Source organism: Sus scrofa, chromosome 5 (assembly GCF_054392235.1).
Source record: "Sus scrofa isolate SSC_HxYL_T2T_F1_AM1 chromosome 5, Sscrofa_HxYL_maternal_Yorkshire_Landrace_v2.0, whole genome shotgun sequence".
In the NCBI taxonomy this organism is placed as follows: domain Eukaryota; kingdom Metazoa; phylum Chordata; class Mammalia; order Artiodactyla; family Suidae; genus Sus; species Sus scrofa.
Window position 1 is genome coordinate 60,591,668 of NC_139387.1, and position 23,298 is coordinate 60,614,965.

Consider the following 23,298-nt stretch of genomic DNA (forward strand, 5'->3'; position numbering starts at 1 on the left):
GTATCACACTACAATTTTCAAAGAAAACACTCTTTCAGTCTAAAAAATGCCTAACTTGGAGTTCCCCTTGTGGCTCAGCAGTAACGAACTCAACTAGTATCCATATGGTTGAGGGTTTGATCTCAGCCTCGCTCAGTGGGTTAAGGATCTAGTGTTGCTTGAGCTGTGTTGTAGTTTGCAGACATAAGTTGGATCTGGCATGGCTGTGGCTGTGGTGTAGGCTGGCAGCTGCAGCTCTGATTTGACCTCTAGCTTGGGAACTTCCATATGCCACAGGTATGGCCCTAAAAAGCAAAAATAAAATAAAATAAAAAACAAAAATAAAAAATGCCTAACTCTATGAATAATAGTATTATAGAACCATTACATTTTTTTACATATAAATTTGTTAGTTTTTTTTGGCATATAATTCGTATTGTACTTTAATATTTTTTAAAAATAACATATATCATTGCTTTAGTACCTTTTAGTCTTTTCTTACAGTTTTACTTTATCTCATACAAAATAAATAGAGAATTTATAAAGACGAAAAGTAAAAGTTCTGTTGCAGCCCAAATTTCTAGAGAGTGCTTGGTGAAAGGGAGTAAGAACTCTGAGAATCTTCCCCAAAAGACCAAGATTAGACTGGTTAAAAGCCAGCTTGAATTAAATGGCTCTCACATGAAAGTGGAAAATATAGGATTTATCTCCCAATCTCAATTTGCATTTCTTATTGTAACCAGAAGATTGGCAAACTCCAAGTCTACCATAGCTGAGAGGCACTGCAGCCTCAGGCTGGCCTGAAAATCCACCAGCATGGGTGACCACAGAACACATCCATCACTCTCCAAAGAAAATTCTTTGAGGTGTCAGATAGGTAACAGACTGCATCAACGGTGGAACTAAAGACCTCATGTGAAGTCTGATCAAAGAAAACCTAGGTCTGAGGTGCTAAATTTAAAAATTAAGATTACTAAATTTTGGAGTTCCCGTTGTGGCTCAGTGGTAACGAACCCAACTAGTATCCACGAGGACTTGATCCTCGGCCTTGCTCAGTGGGTTAAGGATCCAGTGTTGCCGTGAGCTGGGGTGTAGGTCACAGATATGGCTTAGATCCCGCACTGCTGTGGCTGTGGCATGGGCCAGCAGCTGCAGCTCTGATTTGACCCCTAGCTTGGGAACTTCCATATGCTACGGGTATGGCCCTAAAAAGACCAGGAGAAAAAAAAAAAAAAAAAAAAAAAAAAAAAGGTTACTAAATTTTTCTTACATTATGTAAAAAAAAAGTTTTGAAAAAAAAAAAACCACTAAAAAAATTAAAACATTTATAAGGTGGCAATAAATAGGTTTGAGAATCCTTCTAGAAGTTAATTTATAGTTAAATACCGTTCTTGAATCCATCATCTTCTTAGTTTTCCTTAAGGTTACATATGAGGCTATTGTCGAAGATTCGGGTGTTGGTGATTTTGTTCTTGGAGGTACTACTCCAACAGGAAAGTGGGAACCTAAAAATTAAAACAGCATTAATTTCTCCAAAACATCTTCATATGACATTGCTTTCTTTTGACAAATTCAATTTCTGAGACTTTTAAGATCAGGAGGCAATGTTATTGTTCAAAAAGAGACATGGAGAATCCCCTTTGCGGTGCAGCAGAAACAAATCCGACTAGGAACCATGAGGTTTCAGCTTCAATCCCTGGCCTCGATAAGTGGGTTAAAGATCTGGCATTGCTGTGAGCTGTGGTGTAGGTCAGACATGGCTTGGATCCTGCGTCACTATGGCTGTGGTATAGGCCAGCAGCTGTAGCTCTGATTTGACCTCTAGCCTGGGAACCTCCATATGCAGTGGGTGTGGCCCTAAAAAAGCAAAAAAAAAAAAAATTATTTTACTTAATACACCATGCAATGATACCAGAAAAATTTAGGGTCAGATTCAGAAATAAAGTTCTACTGATCATAATAGATGACATTAAAAAAGTAAAATTTAGTCATCCTCAGTGGGTCATATATTCTTACAAAGACCTGTAAAGAAAAGAAGGTAAGGAAGAACAGGGTCTGGGTTGATTGACTAAGTCCATATAGTTCATGAGTAGCATGGCTTGAGCTTCTGCTTTGGCCCCCTTTCCTTTGCTGCTCTTAGTGAACATTTTCAGAGGCTGAATACAGTCTGAGACGTCCTGCATATTTATAATTATATGTACCAGTATGGTAAGGTCTGAGCCTATGTTTAACTCTCATCTGTGTATGAAAAGGGAAAGCAAACAAAGACTTAGGATGAGAAGAAGATATGACTTGGATGAGAATGAGAAAGTATAAATACTAAGTTTTGAAGACCGCAGTATTTTTTGGGCCACTTCCACAGCATGCGGAAGTTCCCGAGCCAGGGACTAAACCCAAGCCACAGCAGTAACAATGCTGGATCCTTAAGCCACTGAACCATCAGGAAACTCCAGAATTTTTTTTTTTTTTTCTTTTTAGGGCCGCACTCATGGCATATGGAGGTTCCCAGGCTAGGGGTCTAACCGGAGCTACAGCTGCTGGCCTATGCCATAAGCCACTGCAACTTGGGATCCAAGCTACACATGCAATCTACACCACAGCTCATGGCAATGCTGGATCCTTAACTCACTGAGCGAGGCCAGGGATCGAACCTGCAACCTCATGGATGCTAGTTGGAGTCGTTTCTGCTGCGCCACAACAAGAACTCCTCCAGTAGTATTTTTTTTTTTTTTTTTTTGGCTTTTTGCTATTTCTTGGGCCGCTCCCACGGCATATGGAGGTTCCCAGGCTAGGGGTCAAATCAGAGCTGTGGCTGCCAGGCTACACCAAAGCCACAGCAACACAGGATCCGAGCCACGTCTGCAACCTACACCACAGCTCATGGCAACGCTGGATCCTTAACCCACTGAGCAAGGCCAGGGATTGAACCCGCAACCTCATGGTTCCTAGTCGGATTCGTTAACCACTGTGCCACGACGGGAACTCCGTATTTTTTTTTTTAAATAGAAAATAAAACATAACCTGGTGTTGGAGAACCTAGAAAATGTGCCAATTATGGAAAAAGTATGTGAATATTACCATTTAATATTATTGAGGAATTCCCTGGTGGCTCAGCAGGTTAAGGACCTGGTGGTGTTACCACAGTGGCTCAGTTTGACCCCTGAGGCTTTTTGTGTGCTGTGGGCAAAAAACTTTTTTTCAAACTTTACTTTGTGACCATTTAGCAGATTATAAAAAAAACTGACTAGTGGGTTATGATCAGAAATTATTTTTCTGAAAAATTCCACATTCTGCCATCTTTGTCCTAGCAGAGAGAGATGACATGTAATATATACGGTTTATGGGTCATGTTTTCCTCCCACTATATGAAAACTTCTGAATTCAGAAACTCATCAAATTCCAAAGGTTTCAGATAAAGGACTCTGGACTTGTATATATCAATATATAAACTGAATTTATTGCTAAAATGTCTGAAAAACACGGGAGACATATTTCAAATGCTAACCTTTGACGGAAGATTCCATTTCTGAAACAGGTTCTGATTTTTCTTCTCCATTAGACTCATCAACTTCTGCCACTGTTGTTAACTCTGGTTCACTCTTGTAGAGTCTATAATCTGGACCCTTGAAAGACAGATATGCAATTACGGGAAAAAAAAAAAGCCCAAAGTCTGTCAAAATGTTGACTTCTAAAGACTCATACTCTAACAATTAAAAGCCTCAGCCAGCTATCTTGGGTATAACACAATTTTTATATATATATATATATATACATATATATAAATATATATATATATATTATAATCAGGGTAGAAAAAAGGATTAAAAGATTTTTAAGTAGTCTATCTTTTGCTTTTAAAATTAAAAATATTCCTCTTAGGAGTTCCTGTCGTGGCGCAGTGGAAAGGAATCCGACTAGGAACAATGAGGGTTCGGGTTCGATCCCTGGCCTCACTCAGTGGGTTAAGGATCCAGCGTTGCCATGAGCTGTTGTGTAGATTGCAGACGTGGCTCAGATCTGGCGTTGCTGTGGCTGTGGTGTAGGCCGGTGGCTACAGCTCCGCTTCAACCTCCATATGCCGTGAGTGTGGCCCTAAAAGGACAGAAAAGACAAAAACAAACAAACAAACAAACAAACAAAATATTCCTCTTAGGGACAAAGTCATCAGAACATTTAGTAAAACTAAGGTCTGAAAATAACTGCATGAATTCAATCAGCCCTACTCCTTTTTTACCTCATTCTCTCCTCCTCGCTTATTACATTTTACATTTATTTGTTTAGTCCCAAACTTCTTTTCCCATGGGTAATGTCTCCCTTCAGCAATGTCCATATCCTCTGTTTTCCTAGACTGAAATGCCCACATCCCAACCTTTTTCTCATTCCCGGTAAGAATCTTTTTCTTTCCGGCTTCATTCTAATCTAAAGATATCATTTTGCCTCTAATATCCTGAAATGGTATATGTAAAATATGGCTCCTTAAACATATACAAAGTAACTACTTTATGAAAAAAAAATCCATGAAAAACAAGAAACAATGAAATATAATTAAAGCTGTGAAAATATTACAAAACGAGAAATGATAAAACTAAAACAGGAAAAACATAAGTGATAATGTTATATCTAAGCAAAAAATAGTGCTGGCTAAAAGTGCTATAATAAAAAAAAAAGGTTGAGTGTAATATAAATTAAGTTTGAAAAATGAGGGCAGGTACAACTGATGATTCTGTGGCTACTGCAGCCACTTACACAGTGAGATCCATTTCTTGGATATCCTTGAACTTGGTGAATCTTCTTTTCTTCGGGCAGATGGACTGGGCCCCTGCTATAACAGAGCAAGGAGCTGCTATCACTGGGCAGAGGGGGGATTATGGGAGGCTGCTCTGTAAAGTCATAGGACCGAGGAAGTGGAGGACGAGGTGGGACTACTTCCTCTTCCTAAAGATTGTAGAACAGTCACCTTATTTAGATAAGCACATTGAATTAAGTATATCTAAATTCTTTGCAATGGTAAGTTAACTTAAATTCACTTTAATTAAAGGGACACTGCCAAGCTGAAAGCCTCAAATCAAAAGGTAAAACCGAAAAGGTTTATGATGGCCCATAACTGAGTTTTAAATTTGGTTGCACTTAATTTTTTTCTGTAACACACAGGTTAGCTTTACTCTGAAGCTCAACATCAAAACAAATATATGAAACTATACTGTATTTCATTTTAAAAATAGAAGGGAAGAATTCATTTTAAAAATCTTTTTTTGGGTAATTTTTAAGAGAAAAAATCTTTTTGATTGGCTTTTATACAAAATTCAAGACCACAGATGCTTTTCACTAGGTTGACAGTATCTCTTTGTAGTTGTAACTTCTTTATGGTATGCGATACACAGCCAACTTATCTATTAATCATCCTACACATTTTACAAAGCATACAAAACAATATAAATATTCAAATTACTTAGGTTAGAAAAAGTATGACAATGCCAAAGTTCTAACACAGATGAGAAGTAGTGATTCAATTTTTTACATTAAGAAAAGGGAAGAAAGACCACATTTGTTAGAAGCACCAAATTACTGAAACAGCAAAATTTTAAGATTAAAACAGTAACTCAAATGTATTTAGAAAACATCTTTGTTATGAGTAGAGAAGATCCTAATTCATGTTTTAAACACTTAAAATAATTAATTTATAGTTATGCAAACAATCCAAAACTTACCTCGTTTTTATACTTAACTGTTGAGAAAGGCTTTGATCCTGCCATACCTGTTAAAAGAATTCATAACATAATTACTTAAACAAAACATATCTTCCTAAATTTACAGAAAAAAAGGAATAATTTCATTTCACTTATTTTAAATGAAGCCCTCAGTTTTGAATCCCTCATTTATTAATGCTCTCAGAATTTTTTTTTTTTTTTTTTTTTTTGCTGCACCCCCAGCATGTGGAAGTTCCCAAACAGGGATAGAACTTGCACCACAACAGCAACCCTAGCCACTACAGTGACAATGCTGGATCCTTAACCTGCTGTGCCACAAGAGAACTCCTATGTTCTCTGAATTTAAAACCATGTACAGGAGTTCCTACTGTGGTTCAGTGGAAACAAATCCAAATAATATCAATGAGGACGAAGGTTTGATCCCTGGCCTCACTCAGTGGGTTAAGGATCTGGCATTGCTGTGAGCTGTGCTATAGGTCACAGACATGACTTGGATCTGGCATTGCTATGGCTGTGGTGTAGGCTGGCATCTGCAGCTCCGATTCAATCCCTAGCCTGGGAACCTCAATATGCTGCAGATGTGGCCCTAAAATGACCAAAAAAAAAAAAAAAGGTACATTAAAAAATACAAACCAAAATATCTAATTTAAGTAAGAGTATGGGGAAATGAGTTTTCTCAAATACTGCTGGTGTAAGTAATACTGGTTTGATATAATCTGTTAGGAGAGTAATTTGCCTGTGCCCATCAAAAAGAATAATATGTGCATATTTTCCACTTCTAAGAATCCTTTAGTACTAGAAGGTATGTTTATTATATACGCAATATGAGTTCCCTGATGGCATAGCAGTTAAGGATTTGGTGTCATTGCTATGGTGCAGGTTTGATACTCAGCCTGAGAACTTCTGCACCCTGCAGGCATGGCCAAAAAACCCCAAAACTTATGTATGTAATAATGTTCATTATTACATGGCAAATGACAGAAAAACAAAACAAAATGAAAAAAAACAAAGAACCAACCAATCAACCAGAAACCTGGAAGCAACCTACCTGTTCATCAGAACTGCAATGAACAGGGAGTTCCCATCGAGGCTCAGTGGTTACCAAATCTGACTAGGAACTATGAGGTTGCAGGTTCGATCCCTGGCCTCGCTCAGTGGGTTAAGGATCTGGTGTTGCTGTGGCTCTGGCGTAGGCCGGTGGCTACAGCTTCATTCGATCCCTAGCCTGGGAACCTCCATATGCCGTGGGAGCGGCCCTAGGAAAGGCAAAAAGACAAAAAAAAAAAAAAAAAAAAAAGAACTGCAATGAACAAATTATAGTTCATCTGTACAATGGATTCTTACACAGCTGTTATGATATTGTATTGTTAAGGAAGAAATAGTGTATTGATGAAAAACAGCATTTCCTGCTGTGGGATAAAACTCCCCAAACCAAAATACCGTGTGAGTTTATAATTAGAGACACAAAATGATTTATTTTTTTTTGTGGGCGAGGTTGGTAGAAATTTTGCTTTCTACTTTATATATAAACTTGGGGACTGATTCAATACTACAAAGTGCCTGTTTTCTAATGTCAAAAACCCATTAAAATAACAAGAGAACACCCAATTCTATGTGTCATTCCACTTAGATATAATACTATGGTCAATTAGCGCAGAATAAAAGACGAAGCCAGCGCACCTGTTTCCGCAGGGCCTCTCTGCTGTTTGTGTTTACTCAGTCCTTCCATGACGTCCTGAATTCTCCACAGTTCTTTCTGAATTTGCGCACGCTGAATTCCTGCTGATTCAGTCTATCAGTTAAAATGGAGAGACCACATACAAGGGAAAAAAAATATACAGTTACAAATTCCATTAATTACATATTTAAAAAATGACAACTGCTGTGGATTAAGTTTTGAGAATATTTAATATAATCTGTGTGACCTTCCCAATTTTGTAATGTTAGTGGCAAAGACAAAAGATAAAAAGCAGAGAGATAAAAAATTTAATATTTCAGACCTACATAGACATCTTTTCAATAAGCAATGCCTTGCATTATTTACAATTCCAGGAAGGAATACTGATTAGTTGGGACTTAGAGTGGGAAACCTCCCCCCAAAACTAGAGCCAACAAAACAACACAAAACAAAAACATTCACAAGAGAATAGAAACTCACAATTTCCAAATTAAACAAAGTATTTTTAGGGGGAAAAAATAGAAGGAATTTTAGCCTCAAGTTCTAGAACATAAAGACATGCCAAAAAAGAAGGAGAGAAAAAGAAAGGGCAGTTAACAAAATATATTTTGGAGAGTTTTGACTGACAGAGTTAAAAAAATGTATTTGCAGGACAAATGTTCAGTTTTGGAATTTAGATGTATTACTGCCATGTTATTTCTATCCTAAAGTTATATCTACTTTTTTACCTCTGATGCCCCATTTTACATCCTTAGGCTCTAAATGAAGCTAATATTAGACCATAGCAGTAAGATTCTAATAAAACCTATGATCCTTATTGATAAATAGGAAAACATCAAGTATCACTTTTAGGAATGTAACTTTAAAAGAAATAGGTAGTAAGTACAAAAACGTCCCATTACTACAGTCCTGAAATGTGAAAGGACTTACTGATAAGGACTTAAAGGGAGGGAATAGAAACCATTAAAATCAGATAATTGTACATATAGAATACATATCACTTTTACAATAACTAAAAAATATATACATATTTCATCTATCTGAAAGGTGAACAATGAAAATCTCATTTCAGTTTTATTTTGCACTTCTCTGGCTACTTGTGACATTGACCAACTGTTCAAATACTTGTTAGCAATCTGAGTTAAATTTTCTATTAATTAAAACTATTCATGTTCTTTGTCTATTTTTCTAATGCTCTGTTTCTCCAAATCAAAATAAAGTTTTTCTTTTGCAAATCTAGATAGTAACTTGATGAATTTTTAGAGGTCAAATTTACATAGGGTCACAAGCATAAAGGGACTTTCATTATTTTCTTAAACATATATGTTATCTCCATTCCTCAGAGCAACACTTTAAGACAGGAATTATTACTTGTATTTTACAGATAAAAAAATGAGCACCTGGAACTTGATCTCATATCTACCTATTCACAAAACTGGATTCTTTATGCCAAATGGTGAGGCATCTTTCTCTATTCTAAAAATGTATCGGTCAAGATAATAGGCTAAATACAGATTGATAAAAGAGAGATATATTGTAGAATGGATAATTCAACACTTCAATGACAAGTGACATAGTTAAGCTAGGAGCACAGAACACTCTAGGGCTCACCATGTGCCAAGGAAAAAAAAGAACTTTTAAACAATGAGGGATGGGCATTTTTGTAAGATTACTAGCATTGAAAGTATTCAAACCCAGGTGTTAGAGAACCAATTATGCAATAACTGTTAAGAGCATGCGTGAATCTAACAAGGTGGACTGTATAGTACTAATCAAAGCCAGGTAAAACAATGCAAAAAAATTACACTTCTGTACCTGAACTTCACCAAGGCGATCTAGCTGTTCTTGCATCTGGTTCCTGGTAACAGTTACATCATATTCTAACTTATCATATTCTCTCCATGCTCGTTCCAGCTCCTAAAATCAAAGAGCTTTATTTACTTCAGTGGAGAAAATGTGCTGGTATGTTATCACTTGTGTAGTTTATAATGGGCAAAATAAAAAAATTTGTTAACTCATTTTCCTTTATTCTTTTTTTCTCAATTCAAAAAGAATCTACTGGAGTTCTGTTGTGGCTCAGCGGTTAAGGAACCTGACTAACCGTGAGGACGCGGGTTCAATCTCTGGTCTCACACAGTGGGTTAAGGATCCGTCATTGCTGTGAGCTGTTGTGTAGGTTGCAGACATGGCTCAGATCCTGTGTTGCTGTGGCTGAGGTGTAGGCTGGCAGCTGTAGCTCCAACAATGACTCCTAGCCTTGGAACCTCCATATGCCACGAGGGAGGCCCTAAAAAGACAAAAAGACAAAAGAAAAAAAATTTACTGAGCAACTAAATTATTTATTATTGTGCTGCTTGCTGTACTCAAACTTACTAAGAACAAAAACAACCCAAAACAAATAACCACAAAATTCAGGCATTTCAGAGACTGGTATGAGATTAAATTGATAAACTAAGGGCAGGGCCTATATTTGATCACTATTTTGACACCAGTTTCTAGTGTGGTGTTGGCATACCAACAAATATTTAATGGTGTTGTAAAATGAATTAGTAACTAAGAAGTTTCTTTGGTCAGGGATTTGTTGACCCAAACTTCTCTGAGTGAAGCTCTCCTAGGAAATATCAGTTTAATAAAAGCAATAGTTTTGGGACAAGAAAGAGGGTACTGAAGGTAGAAGAGAGGTTATTTAAAATATTCTCCTGGCTTAAAGTCACTTTCAAAAATGTAGGCAATGAAAACTACTTTTACAAATTAAAATAAAGTGTTGAAATTTGGCCATTTGGAATAACAGTTTTTTTTTTTTTTTTCCACACCACGGCATGCAGAAGTTCCTGGGCCAGGGATCAAATCTGCACCAGAGCGGTGACCTGAGCCACAGCAGTGACAATGTCAGATCCTTAACTTGCTAGGCTGCCAGGGAAATCCTGGAATAATTGATTTCTGAATTTAAGATGTCTCCCCATAAGCAGGTTTTACAATGGATTATATATTTTTTAAAAAGCAGAGATAAACCACTAGAGTTTTGTTTTTGTTTTGCTTTTTAGGGCCACATCTGTGGCATATGGAGGTTCCCAGGTTAGGGGTCTAATTGGAACTGTAGCTGCCAGCCTACGCCAGAGCCACAGCAACGCGGGATCTGAGCCGCGTCTGTGGCCTACACCACAGCTCACGGCAACACCGGATCGTTAACCCACTGGGCATGGGCAGGGATTGAATGGGCGACCTCATGGTTCCTAATAGGATTTGCTTCCACTGTGCCACCACAGGAACTCCTGGAGTTTTTTTTTTTAATCACTTCTTTATTAAAAATTTAAGAAGTCTGGGAGTTCCCGTTGTGGCGCAGTGGTGAACGAATCCGACTAGGAACCATGAGGTTTCGGGTTCGACCCCTGGCCTTGCTCAGTGGGTTAAGGATCCGGTGTTGCCGTGAGCTGTGGTGTAGGCCGCAGACTTGGCTTGGATCCTGCGTTGCTGTGGCTCTGGCGTAGGCTGGCAGCTACAGCTCCGATAGACCCTTAGCCTGGGAACCTCCATATGCCACAGGAGCGGTCCAAGAAATGGCAAAAAGACAAAAAGACAAAAAAAAAAAAAAAAAAAAATTTAAGAAGTCTTTTAAGTATGTTTTATAATGAATTAAATTTTAAAAATGCAAAGGGATAAATGGTTAAAGATTTTTATCTCATCTATATTATGTAGCTATTAGCCTCCTTACTTGGCTTCAGCAAACTGTTTTTACCTGAATAAATAAGGATAGTGATCTCCTTTAACAAAAACTGCTCCTGGGAGTTGCCGTCGTGGTGCAGTGGAAATGAATCTGATTAGGAGCCGTGAGGTTGCAGGTTCGATCCCTGCCCTAACTCAGTGGGTTAAGGAACCGGTGTTGCCATGAGCTGTGATATAGGTCGCAGACACGGCTCGGATCCCATGTTGCTGTGGCTCTGGTGTGGGCCGGTGGCAACAGCTCCGATTAGACCCCTAGGTTGGGAACCTCTATATGTTGCAGGTGGGGCCTAAAGGGACAACAGACACACACACACACAAATCCTTAACTACCCCCTCAAAACAGCAACAACAAAAAAACACTGCTCTTGAAGTTCCCTCCCATTGGTTCAGTGGTAACGAACCCAACTAGTATCCATGAGGATGTGGGTTTGCTCAGTGGGTTAAGGATCCAGCCTTGCTGTGAGCTGTGGTATAGCTCAGATCTCAATTCAAACCCTAGCCTAGGAACTTCGATATGCCGAAGGTGTGGCCATGGTGGAAAAAAAAAGCTAAATAAACAAACTCCCCAAACTGCTTCTAACCTTATCTTCTAATTTGTGTACATCACAAAATGCAAATTTACATACTGGGTCTTTGAAAGCTTTAACGAGGGTAAAATGAGGTTAAAAGACCTAATTCCAATGGTAGCCCCGCAACGAAATCAGATGGGCTCTCATTTTCAACCTCTCTTGTAGGAAAGCTCAAGGTGAGACCAAAGGTGCTGTAGAGTCATCTAAGTACAAGAACATTTTAGGATGGTGGGAATTCTTATCTTTCTTACAGAAACATGTGAAAAATAGAGATTGAGAGGTAAAGATTACTAATATTCTAGGGGTAAGAAACACAATACACTTTTAATTTTCCTAACCTGCGAGTTGGCCTGAGTCCCATGATCCTGCTGGGCTTGTTTCTACCTTTGCCTCCGGGCTCCGCCATCACGATTACAGGTGGGTAGTAACACTAATCAATGCGGAACAGCAAGAAAAGAGGCAGCACAGGCACAACATCAGCCCTCCTAACACCTGGCTGAGTATTTCATTAAAGAATTTAGTGGCTTATACAAAATACAATGTTAAAATCTTTAAATAGGACATTACTATTCTTTGTCAAGAAGATAATATAAAGGTGCACTAAGGCAATTAAAAGGGGTAATGACTTGCAAATATACAATTATCTTAAAATTACAAGCACAAGTCAGGAAATATGCCTGTGCATTCAATAAAAACATGGACTTTCATGCCATACATTTAAAGAGAATGAAATAAATCCTGTAATTTGCAACCACATAGATGAACCTCATAACATTAAAAGAAGCCAAATAGTAGGTACTATATGATTATACTTTTATAAAGTTCCAAAATAGGCACAGCTAATATATAGCTTAAAAGTCAGGTAGTGCTGTTTTGGGAAGGAGGCAGTCACTGGGAAGGGAGTCTCTAGCATGCTAGTAAAATTCAATGCCTTGATATGGAAGTTAGCCATATCTGTACACTTAATCTGTGTACTTTTCTGAGAATATGTTATATTCTAACGAAGGTTAAAAAAAATTTTGTGTGCATGTGCAGAACTGCTAGAGGGATGGCAGAAAACTTTTAAATGTTTTGACAGTCTAAAGAGGTAGAATAAATAAATTTTAACATTGGTTATTTTCTTATAGTCTGTACTAAGATAAGACTCAGACACTGTATGGGAAAAAAAACACCACACTTCAAGTGGCTCTGCAACATTCAGATGCAATGAAATCCCAGACTACCAAAAAAGATGAATGATGATTTTAATATCTAACTACAGAGCCACAGCAGCCAGATATTGTGGTTTTTATTAAGAAGGGATTAGGACTGATGATTCATTTCCAAATTTTTAATGTAATAAGAACTTTTCTCGATCAGAATCAATAATAATTTATATATATAAAAAATCTACCTATGGGAATAGTTATACAATATGATACATATAAATGTAAATATAAGTATATTATGCCCAGAGCTAACAGAGAGAGTGGTTTGCCTCTTGTCTTTTTTTTTTTTTTTTTTTTTTGCTATTTCTTGGGCCGCTCCCACAGCATATGGAGGTTCCCAGGCTAGGGGTCTAATTGGAGCTGTAGCCACAGGCCTACACCAGAGCCATAGCAATGCGGGATCCGAGCCGAGTCTGCAACCTACACCACAGCTCACGGCAACCTAGTCGGATTCGTTAACCACTGCGCCACAATGGGAACTCCTTTTTTTTTTTTTTTTTTTTAAGGGCCTCACCCACAGCACATGGAGGTTCCCAGGCTAGGGGTCTAATTGGAGCTATAGCTGCCAGCCTATGCCAGAGCCACAGCAAAACCAGATCTTAGCCCCATCTGTGACCTATACCACAGCTCATGGCAACACCAGATCCTTAACCCAGTGATCGAGCCCAGGGATTGAACCCTCAACCTCATGGTTCCTGGTCGGATTTGTTTCCGCTGCACCATGACGGGAACTCCTGGTTTGCTTTTAAGTAATGTTCCTGGGTATTAATCTAAGAAACGTTAATTTACTATTCTACTTTTTATTTAAAAAATGGAGCACAGGCTTTGATAAGGAATTGGCAGTAGACTTTTCTGTTTGAAAATGTAGATGGGGCAATACTATAGATCCAGTGTGATCATGTATTAGCTTCTTAAGATCCAATAACTCTTCAGGATTTTTTTTTTTTTTTTTGGTCTTTTTTTTCTGTCGTTGTTTTTTTAGGGCCGCACTCGAGGAATATGTAGGTTCCCAGGCTAGGGGTCGAGTCGAAGCTATAGCTGCCAGCCTACGGCACAGCCACAGCAATGCTGGATCCAAGCCGTGTCTGTGGTGACCTACACCACAGCTAACAGCAACAATGGATCCTTAACCCACTGAGTAAGGGCAGGGATCGAACCTGCAACCTCATGGTTCCTGGTCTGATTCGTTTCTGCTGAGTCACGATGGGAACTCCTTCAATTTTAAATGTTACAGATTAATGTCCACTACTAGGCCTTGGAAAATTAGCATACTGCAATATTTAAACTTACCATTATATTTGGGGTATTAGGCACAAAAAAGTATTAATTTTGGCCACTACCACCCAACCATAACAATTCTGTCAACTAGGTATTAGAAGCAGTTGATTTTTGAGATAAATCAAAATAATTTTTACCTTCACGATGTAGAGATTTCATGGCATAGATTTTAAGAATGTGCTTGGTAATTTGAATAATTTTTTGTTTGTTTTTTGTTTTTAGGGCTGCACCCTCGGCATATGGAAGTTCTCAGGCTAGGGGTCGAATTGGAGCTGTGTCCATAGCCACAGCAACAGATGATACGAGCCTGTGACCTACACTGCAGCTCATGGCAACACTGGATCCCCAACCAAATGAGTGAGGCCATGGATCGAACTCGCATCCTCATGGATTCTAGTCAGGTTCTTTTCAGCTACACCACAACGGGAATTCCTTGAATAATTTTTTACGAAAGAGTATGTCTTTTATGATTTTATACTTGCCTTAGAATATAATTTTTATTTGCACCTCAAATAAAAATCACTAATTACTAAGCACATGACATATCTCACTGTGCTATCTAATAATGCCTACTATATTGACTTTTTTTTTAAATCTATAAAGATGTTACAAGAGACCAAATTCAAACCGTATAAAGTGAGGTTCAAATGTATATATAGCTGAATCACTTTTTTTTGTACAGGAGAAACTAACACAACAGTTTATTTATTTATTTATTTATTTATTTTTGCCATTTCTTGGGCTGCTCCTGCGGCATATGGAGGTTCCCAGGATAGGGGTCGAATCAGAGCTGTAGCCACCAGCCTACGCCACAGCCACAGCAATATGGGATCCGAGTTGCGTCTGCGAACTACACCACAGCTCATGGCAATGCTGGATCCTGCCTGAGTGAGGCCAGGGATTGAACCTGCAACCTCATGGTTCCTACTGAGCCATGACGGGAACTCCTAACACAACATTTTAAATCAACCATTCTTCAATAAAATTTAAAAAAATGAAAAAAAAAAGTGAGGTTCAACTAAATCAGGCATAGTTACAGAGCTATCTTTATTTTAAATTTCTAGTTTATGATAATTTAGTCATTCTACTTTTTGGACTACCTATAATCTTTAACTCAATGGCTATTTATAATTTTTTTTGTCTTTTGTCTTTTTTGTTGTTGTTGTTGCTATTTCTTGGGCCGCTCCTGCGGCATATGGAGGTTCCCAGGCTAGGGGTTGAATCGGAGCTGTAGCCACCGGCCTATGCCAGAGCCACAGCAACTCGGGATCCGAGCTGCGTCTGCAATCTACACCACAGCTCACGGCAACGCCGGATCGTTAACCCACTGAGCAAGGGCAGGGACCGAACCCGCAAACTCATGGTTCCTAGTCGGATTCGTTAACCACTGCGCCACGACGGGAACTCGGTATTTATAATTTTAACTCATATACATTTAGTTTCTCCTCTAACCTTCTCTTTGAAACAAAACAATATTCTATCTCAAAGAAAATGAGATGCAATAATTACTTTTTATTTACAAATTGAAGATTTAATAAATTTTTATAATTATAAAAATTAGAACATAGGATAAGATTTTTAAAAAACACATATTATAATGCTATCCTTTTGTTAGCATTTTTGCGGATTTTCTTTTAATCTTTTCTTCCCATATACAATGGAAATTTCCAAACATAAACAAATGTAGCCCACTAACACCCAAATTCAATAGTTATCAATACATGGCCAATGTGATTTCATCTATAGCACCCATTTTCTACCCCTGCGAGATTAGGCTGAAAGCAAACACCGGCATTATATCATTTAATTTATAAATATTTCAACATGCATTTCTAAAAAAGTAATGAAAAAGAAAAAAATGGGCAAATTCATATTTATATATTTAAATCATTAACGTGTAGTGTATTTATTTAAAAAATATTTTTAACTATAACAACTTCCCTACACCCCCTCTATTCCCTTGCTACTCATTTGCTGAAGAGAATGGGTCTCCTGTTCTACAGAGTTTCTCCTATGCTAGATTTTGCTAATCGAATTCCTGTGGCATTACTTAGCATGCTCTTCTGTTTCCTCTATTTCCTACAAACTAGTTAGATATGGAGGCTGGCTGAGACTCAAGACTTGACTTTTGATTTTCCCAGCCTCACAGGTGTTGCTGCAGCACATCCTGGGGCGTATCACACCTGGCTGTCTCCGTTTCTGGGGATGTCGTACTGTAATCACGAAATAGCCAGAGTATTTAAAAACCATCTTAAAATCTTTCAAAGCATATTCCAAGACAGTTCATGGATGTCGACTGAGCTGCTGTGAAACATGATGTTTTGCTGTGACCATGATTCTCAGTAGCTCTTTGTTATACTCAGAACGAGACATTTACTGTGCAAACTTCTCCTCAAGATGGTTCATTTGTCCTTCTTGGCCCCTTTAAGTTCACCCATTCTAGTTTAAAATCTCCATTTACTCATGGTCCTCCTATGCAGATCTGGTTTAGAACACAAATAAGTTTTTAAAAAATTTAATCAAAGTATAGTTGATTTATAATGTTGTGCCAGTTTCCGCTAAATAGTAAAGTGACTCAGACATACATATATATACATTCTTTTTTATTTTTACTTTTTCTTTTTAGAAAAAAATTAAAAATCTGCAGCATATGGAAGTTCCCAGGCTAGAAGTCCAACCAGAGCTACAGCTGCCAGCCTACGCCACAGTCGTAGCAATGCCAGATCCAAGCCATGTCTGTGACCTATACCACGGCTCACAGCAATGCCGGATCCTTAACACACTGAGCAAGGCCAGGGATTGAACCTGCATCCTCATGGATCCTAGTTGGGTTCGTTAACTGCTGAGCCATGACAGGAACTCCTACATTCTTTTTTAAAAATATTCTTTCCCATCAGTGGTCTATCCCAGGAGACTGGATACAGTTTCCTGTGCTATACAATAGGACCTCAATGCTTACCCATTCTAGATGTAACAGTTTGCATCTACTAACCCCAAATTCCTAGTCCATCCCATTCCCATCCACCACCCTCTTGGCAACCATGTCTGTTCTCTATGTCTGTGAGGCTGTAAAACATAAGTAAATTTAATGGGAATCGATACATAATGTTTATTCACTGTGTAACCTTGAGCAACTCTCTGTGTTTCAGTTTTCCATTTTCAACATGGTAATAATAGTACCCTTGTCAAAAGATTATTATGTGGCTTAAGTACTTGTAAAAGCACTTGTAATGGAATCTGGCACCCAATAAATGGCTCCAGAAATATTCAATGATATTTACTATTATTTCATTTATTGGTCCTATATAAATGCATAAGTCATCTGCCAGCATTATTCAGGATGACTGGGGGCCTTTATACTTGTTTTCTGTTGTCTGAAATTCCAATTGTGGATTTCTGAGTAAGAGAATCGAGATTTGATTCCAAGCTTCAGAAAGTACAAATTCTGTGACCACATGGTTAGTGAAGTCGAGTAGAAAAGTACAGAAGCCCTGGAATTAAAAAAGTCCTTCAGTGGGTAATGAACCTGACTGGCATCCTTGAGGATGTGGGTTCGATCCCTGGCCCAGCTCAGTGGGTTAAGGATCTGGCATTGTCATGAGCTGTGGTGCAGGTTGGAGACACCCAGCTTGGATCTGCATTGCTGTGGCTGTGGTATAGGCCGGCAGCTGTAGCTCCGAATAGACCCCTAGTCTGGGAACTTCCATATGCCGCACCTGTGTCCCTCCCAAAAATGAAAAGAAAATGGAGATAACAATATACGTACACAACACAGAAATACAAACATTTTGCCGTCATCCGTAGATGAGCCCCACATTCTCATCTAAGATGTGTGAATAGAGTCTGCTTTACCTGGCTCCTTGAGTTGTTGAAAAGAATTAAAGAAGCACCTGTTGAGTGGATAAGCATGAAAATAGTTCTTGTATAATTAGAGACAAAGCCTAATGTAATTCCTCAAGAAAGGTGATTGTAGTCAATGTTTTTTTTTTTTTTTTTTTTCTTTTTTTGTCTTTTCTAGGGCCGCACCTGAGGCATAAGGAGGTTCCCAGGCTAGGAGTCTAATCAGAGCTGTAGCAGCTAGCCTACACCAGAGCCAGAGCAACACCAGATCCTTAACCCACTGAGCAAGGCCAGGGATCGAACCCAAAACCTCACGGTTCCTAGTTGGACTGGCTAACCACTGAGCCACGATGGGAACTCCTGTAGTCGATGTTTATCCCCTTTACCCACCTGATTTCAAGGAACTGTCATTCAGTCCCACTTGTGCCAGTGTTTGTGGTAAGTTACCTAAGGCGATTTGGAAATGTGGGTGAATTACGGGCCCTGGTGCAACTTTGACCAATGAATGATAGATAACCCAGCCTCCCTGCCTCTCAGTGGGAAATTCTGAAATATTCTGCTCATTTTCCTCAGAGTTCCCAGGGGGATCAGACCCCTCTTGCCCACAGGGGTCTCCAACTTAGCAGTGCAACTTCTACTGGCTTTTTTCAAACTCCCCCTCTCATTATCCACACTCCCAGACTTCTGTTTCCTGGAATCATCTCCCAAATAAACTTTCTGAACCCAGGTCCTCATCCGAGGCTCTGCTTTCAGAAGAAAACCCAAACTAAGACAGTGACACACTTTGAGGTATAACTGACAGTTATAACAATCTTTCTCACTAATCAGGCTTAAATAAAAAGAAGTAGAGGTTAGAAAGGCAGTCTGTGCTTAAAGCATGTGTGTGTACTGGGTGTGGCTTAGGAGAGGAGATGCAGCATCAAGAATTAAATCAAACATAGAGTTCCTGTCGTGGCTCAGTGGCAATGAACCTGAGGAGGATGCGGGTTTAATCCCTAGTCTCACATAATGGGTTAAGGATCCGGCATTGCTGTGAGCTGTGGCTCGGATCACAGATGTGGCTCGGATCCTGGGTTGCTGTGGCTGTGGCTCTGGGCATAGGCCAGCGGCTATAGCTCTAATTCGACCTATAGCCTGGGAACTTCCATATGCCACAGGTTTGGCCTTTACAAAAAAAAAAAAAAAAGATCAAACACAAAGGGGACATTACTTTGCATGTTAACCTCATGTTAATCCTAGCTGTAATATCTTAGTAGCCAACCAGTTGAGAAGATGTTCTCAGAATCAAAGTTTTGATCTATGGAGGCCTTAATGCTATACACCACTTACATCTTTTATACCTCAGGACTTGGATTTGAATCAGTGCCCAAATCAACTGTGAAAGAATCTGAGGAAACCTTTGGGATTCTGCTGGCACAAATGTGATTCAAATTTAAATCTAATCAACATCCATTGAGTGCCAACCATACGTCTAGTATACTGCTATAAATGCATCACTTGTAGCCTTAAGCTACGAATGTGAATGTGTTTACATAAAGGCACAAGTAACACAGTTTGTATTCTATGCATTGACATGTCTTAGAAGAACACACTGAGGGTTTGTAATGACCACTGAATGATGCTGAGGGTAGAGGAGAAAAAAAGCAACCCAGGAAAGTGATTATATGGGATAACAACCATAAAATGAGATACTCAACACATGATTAATTTCTTTGAACACATTTTGATAAACTTCCATTAGGACTGGGGTTATCTTGGGATGCAGTAAATTCTGAGCCTACTGATAAAATTTAAGTTACTAAACCTATTTGTTAAGGAAAGAAATAACAGTTCAGTCGAACACGGTACACTATCCCTAGAACTTTCTGTGACAGTCACCAAATCATGTAATAGTTTCCAACTTAATTCTGATTTGACTCAGGTTGTAACAGGGATACCAAGCTTAGCTTGGCACCAACAGCTTAACCCCTTTCCTTTTCTTATCTCATAATCCCCATTCTCTATTTCTTGCTTCTCTAAACATATTCCCCACATTCTCATCTCTGGGCTCTGGTTCAGAGTGTTTTGTCCTACATGGACTACTCTTCACTTCCCGGGTCTTCCAATTCCTACTCATCACTGACTAAATGATTAGTTCCTTGTAGACAACATTTTAGGTTCATATAGTTTCTTCCTCCTCCTCTTCTGCTTTTTTTTTTCTTTCTCCTTTTTAGGGCCACACCTGTGGCATAATGGAAGTTCCTGGGCTAGGGTTCAAGTCAGAGCTGTAGGTGCTGGACTATGCCACAGCCATGGCAACACCAGATCTGAGCTGCATCTGCAACCTACACGGAAGATTGCGATCCTGGTCCTTAACCCACTAAGCGAGCTCAGGGATCGAACCTGCATCCTCACAAACACTGAGGCAGGTTCTTAACCTGCTGAGTCACAATGGGAACACCTATGATGATATTACAAAAAGCCATGTAGATCTAAGTCTTTAGGACTATGGTTAGAAGACCTGGATATGACCAATAGGCACTGCATTTATTAGTTTTGTAACACTGGGTATATCATTCAGTTCAATTATTTATCACATTTATTTATTTATTATTATTCCACTTGCAGCACATGGAAGCCCTTGGGCCAGGGATCAAATCTGAGCTGCAGCTGCCCACCCACACTGCAGCTGTGGCAATGCTGGACCCTTTTAACTCACTGTACCCGGCCAGGGATCAAACCCATGCCTCTGCAGCAACCCATGACATTGCAGTCAGATCCTTAAACCACTGTGCCACACTGAGAACTCCTCATCACATTTTCAATGCATCTACTAAATGCTAGAGCTACAAAGATAAATGAGATATGGTTCTGATTTCAAGGAGATTACAACTGAAAGAATATTATATTCTCAAAAAAATCTATAAACATCACAGTATAATTAAGAGAATTAAATGAGATAATAGAAATAATAGTATTTTTTAAAAGAATAGTTACATTAACTATAAAGTACTTAAGAATCACAAAAAAACCTTTAAAAGCATGGTGTATTCCTTTAAAAATAGCTGAGGTTTGTAATGTTAATTTAGTGAAGCTACATTGAGATTCTGGTAGCTTGCCAGCTTGGTAAGCTATACTGTCTGTGGACCTTCATAAAAGGTAGCAGCCCCTTAAACACCTCACTGAAGGTACAGACAAAGTGTGTTAAAAGTTTTCCATAACAGGTGGTTTTTTCCCCTTTGAAAGGGCAGCGTGGGCAGGTGCTGTTACTATGTTTAGAAATGACTGCATCATAGAATCTAAAGCAGACTGTTTAAACTCATAAAACACAATTTATAAAGTCAAAGTAGGACTTTTAGATTTGGTAATTCCAAAAGACTCCTTATAAAGTAACTCAACTATGGGTTAAAAAGTTCTACTAATTATATTTCCTAGCCAAAATTATCATCTGAACTTAGATCACATTGCAGCTATGAGATGGCAATAATGTTGACGGCTTCTTCAAAGTTCACAGGAGCCTTTTATTGAAAAGGTTGGTTAAATGAATCCAATTACTGCCTTCAAAAAACTATTCTAAATCCCTGAAATCCACAAAACATTTATTTTCTTAATGTAACAAATTTTAACATTTTTAAGAACTTTTCATTTTCATAATATATAAACAGGTGTCTTACTCTTCCCTGTAAAATTATTTCACAACAAAAGGCCCACTAATTTAAAAAACGAAGATCACCCTTTATTTTTGTTATTAACTAATAATAACAAATTAGGAGTTTCCTGGTGGCTCAGCAGGTTAAGGAAATGATATTGCCACTGCTGTGGTGTGGGTTTGATCCCAAACCTGGGAACTTCTGCATGCTGCAGATGCAGCCAAAAATTTTAAAATTTTCATTATAATAAAGAAAAATCCTAAAGAAAGTCCAATTAAATAGAAACAAATTAAGTAGAAAAAAAAGAAGTACATAATATGCTGTGACTCTTACCAGGAAAAAAAAAATTTACTTACAGCAGTGGCTCGAGAGAGTTCTCGACAGGTACTAAGCAGTCCGTTCTGTAAATCGTCCCTCTGTAACACCACGGTCTGAATGGCTGCTGGGTTATCTGCATTCATTTCTATCTCTTGGCTGGCTGACAGCAAAGCTTGCTCAAGCGTGTACTGTTATAATAAAAATGATTACACTTAATGTTCTGCATCATCGAATTAATTCTTTTTTGCTTTAGTTATCAGTGTCCTGATAATAATCATATAAAGTAACATTGATTGTAGATAATAAACATAATTGTCCTACTTTCTCCTTGTGGAGCTGCTGAAGTTTCTCCTCCAGCGCATGGACCACTTTATCTTGTTCACATAATCGGCTCAGCTTGGCCTGGGTTTTAAGAGGAGATGTCTTTCGTTAGCAAAGTTTAATTTTTCCTGTTATTGGAGGTAGGCATAACAACAAAATACACTCGAAACAGCCGTGGAATAGCTAATTAGGTCAATCATTATCTCAGTAAATAAAAATTAAAGTACAGTTTTATAAAGATAGGATGCTTGAAAAATACATATAGAAGTTCCCATTATGGCTCAGTGGGCTAAGACCCTGAATAGTATCCATGAGGATATAGGTTTGATTATTGGCCTTGCTCAGTGGGTTAAGGATCCAGCATTGTTGCAAGCTGCAGGCATAAGTCACAGATGCAGTTCAGATCCGGTGTCTCTGTGGTTGTGGCATAGGCTGGCAGCTGCAGCTCTGATTCAACCCCTAGCTTGGGAACTTCATATGCCACAGATGTGGCCGTAGGAAACAAACAAAAAATACGTAAAGTAAAAACACATTTTCGACCATATTATTTAATCTACATAATTCAAAATATTCTTAGTAATAATCAGTCTCATATGACTTTAACAAATCTTTTTTTTTTTTTTTTTTTCACTTTTTAGGGCCACACCCACAGCATATGGAAGCTCCCAGGCTAGGGGTCTAATCGGAGCTGCAGCTGTTGGCCTACACCATAGCCATAGCCATAGCCACATCAGATCTGAGCCATGTCTGCGACCTATGCTACAGCTCATGGCAACACCAAATCCTTAATCCACTGAGCAAAGCCAGGGATCAAACCCACATCTTCATGAATACCAGTCGGGTTTGTTACTGCTGAGCCACAAGAGGAACTCCAACAAATCACTTTAATGTGATTAATACATTCTCTCTACAAACTGTGGGATAGGTTAAGTAATACACACAGTCCTTAATTTTTTTTTTTTTTTTTGTCTTTTTGCCTTTTCTAGGGCCACTCCCGTGGCATGTGGAGGTTCCCAGGTTAGGGGTCTAATCAGAGCTGTAGCTGCC

At 38.7% G+C, this 23,298-nt stretch overlaps 1 protein-coding gene across 50 annotated transcripts in view; it reads right to left on the minus strand.

Annotated features, from left to right (window-relative positions):
* The window catches only part of PLEKHA5 (pleckstrin homology domain containing A5), a 255,696-nt gene that overhangs the window by 14,667 nt on the left and 217,731 nt on the right, over positions 1-23,298 (minus strand). For 33 of the 50 annotated variants that reach the window (XM_084956652.1, XM_084956646.1, XM_084956639.1 and 30 more), the window contains 8 exons: positions 22,252-22,332; positions 21,969-22,118; positions 9,181-9,282; positions 7,368-7,479; positions 5,688-5,734; positions 4,726-4,914; positions 3,485-3,602; positions 1,366-1,484 (listed from right to left, as the gene is read on the minus strand). In XM_084956652.1, coding sequence (XP_084812778.1) covers positions 1,366-1,484; positions 3,485-3,602; positions 4,726-4,914; positions 5,688-5,734; positions 7,368-7,479; positions 9,181-9,282; positions 21,969-22,118; positions 22,252-22,332 — 918 coding nt within the window. The remainder of the gene's footprint in view (positions 1-1,365; positions 1,485-3,484; positions 3,603-4,725; positions 4,915-5,687; positions 5,735-7,367; positions 7,480-9,180; positions 9,283-21,968; positions 22,119-22,251; positions 22,333-23,298) is intronic. The other 17 variants (XM_021092279.2, XM_021092277.2, XM_084956644.1 and 14 more) reach the window with 3 other exon arrangements.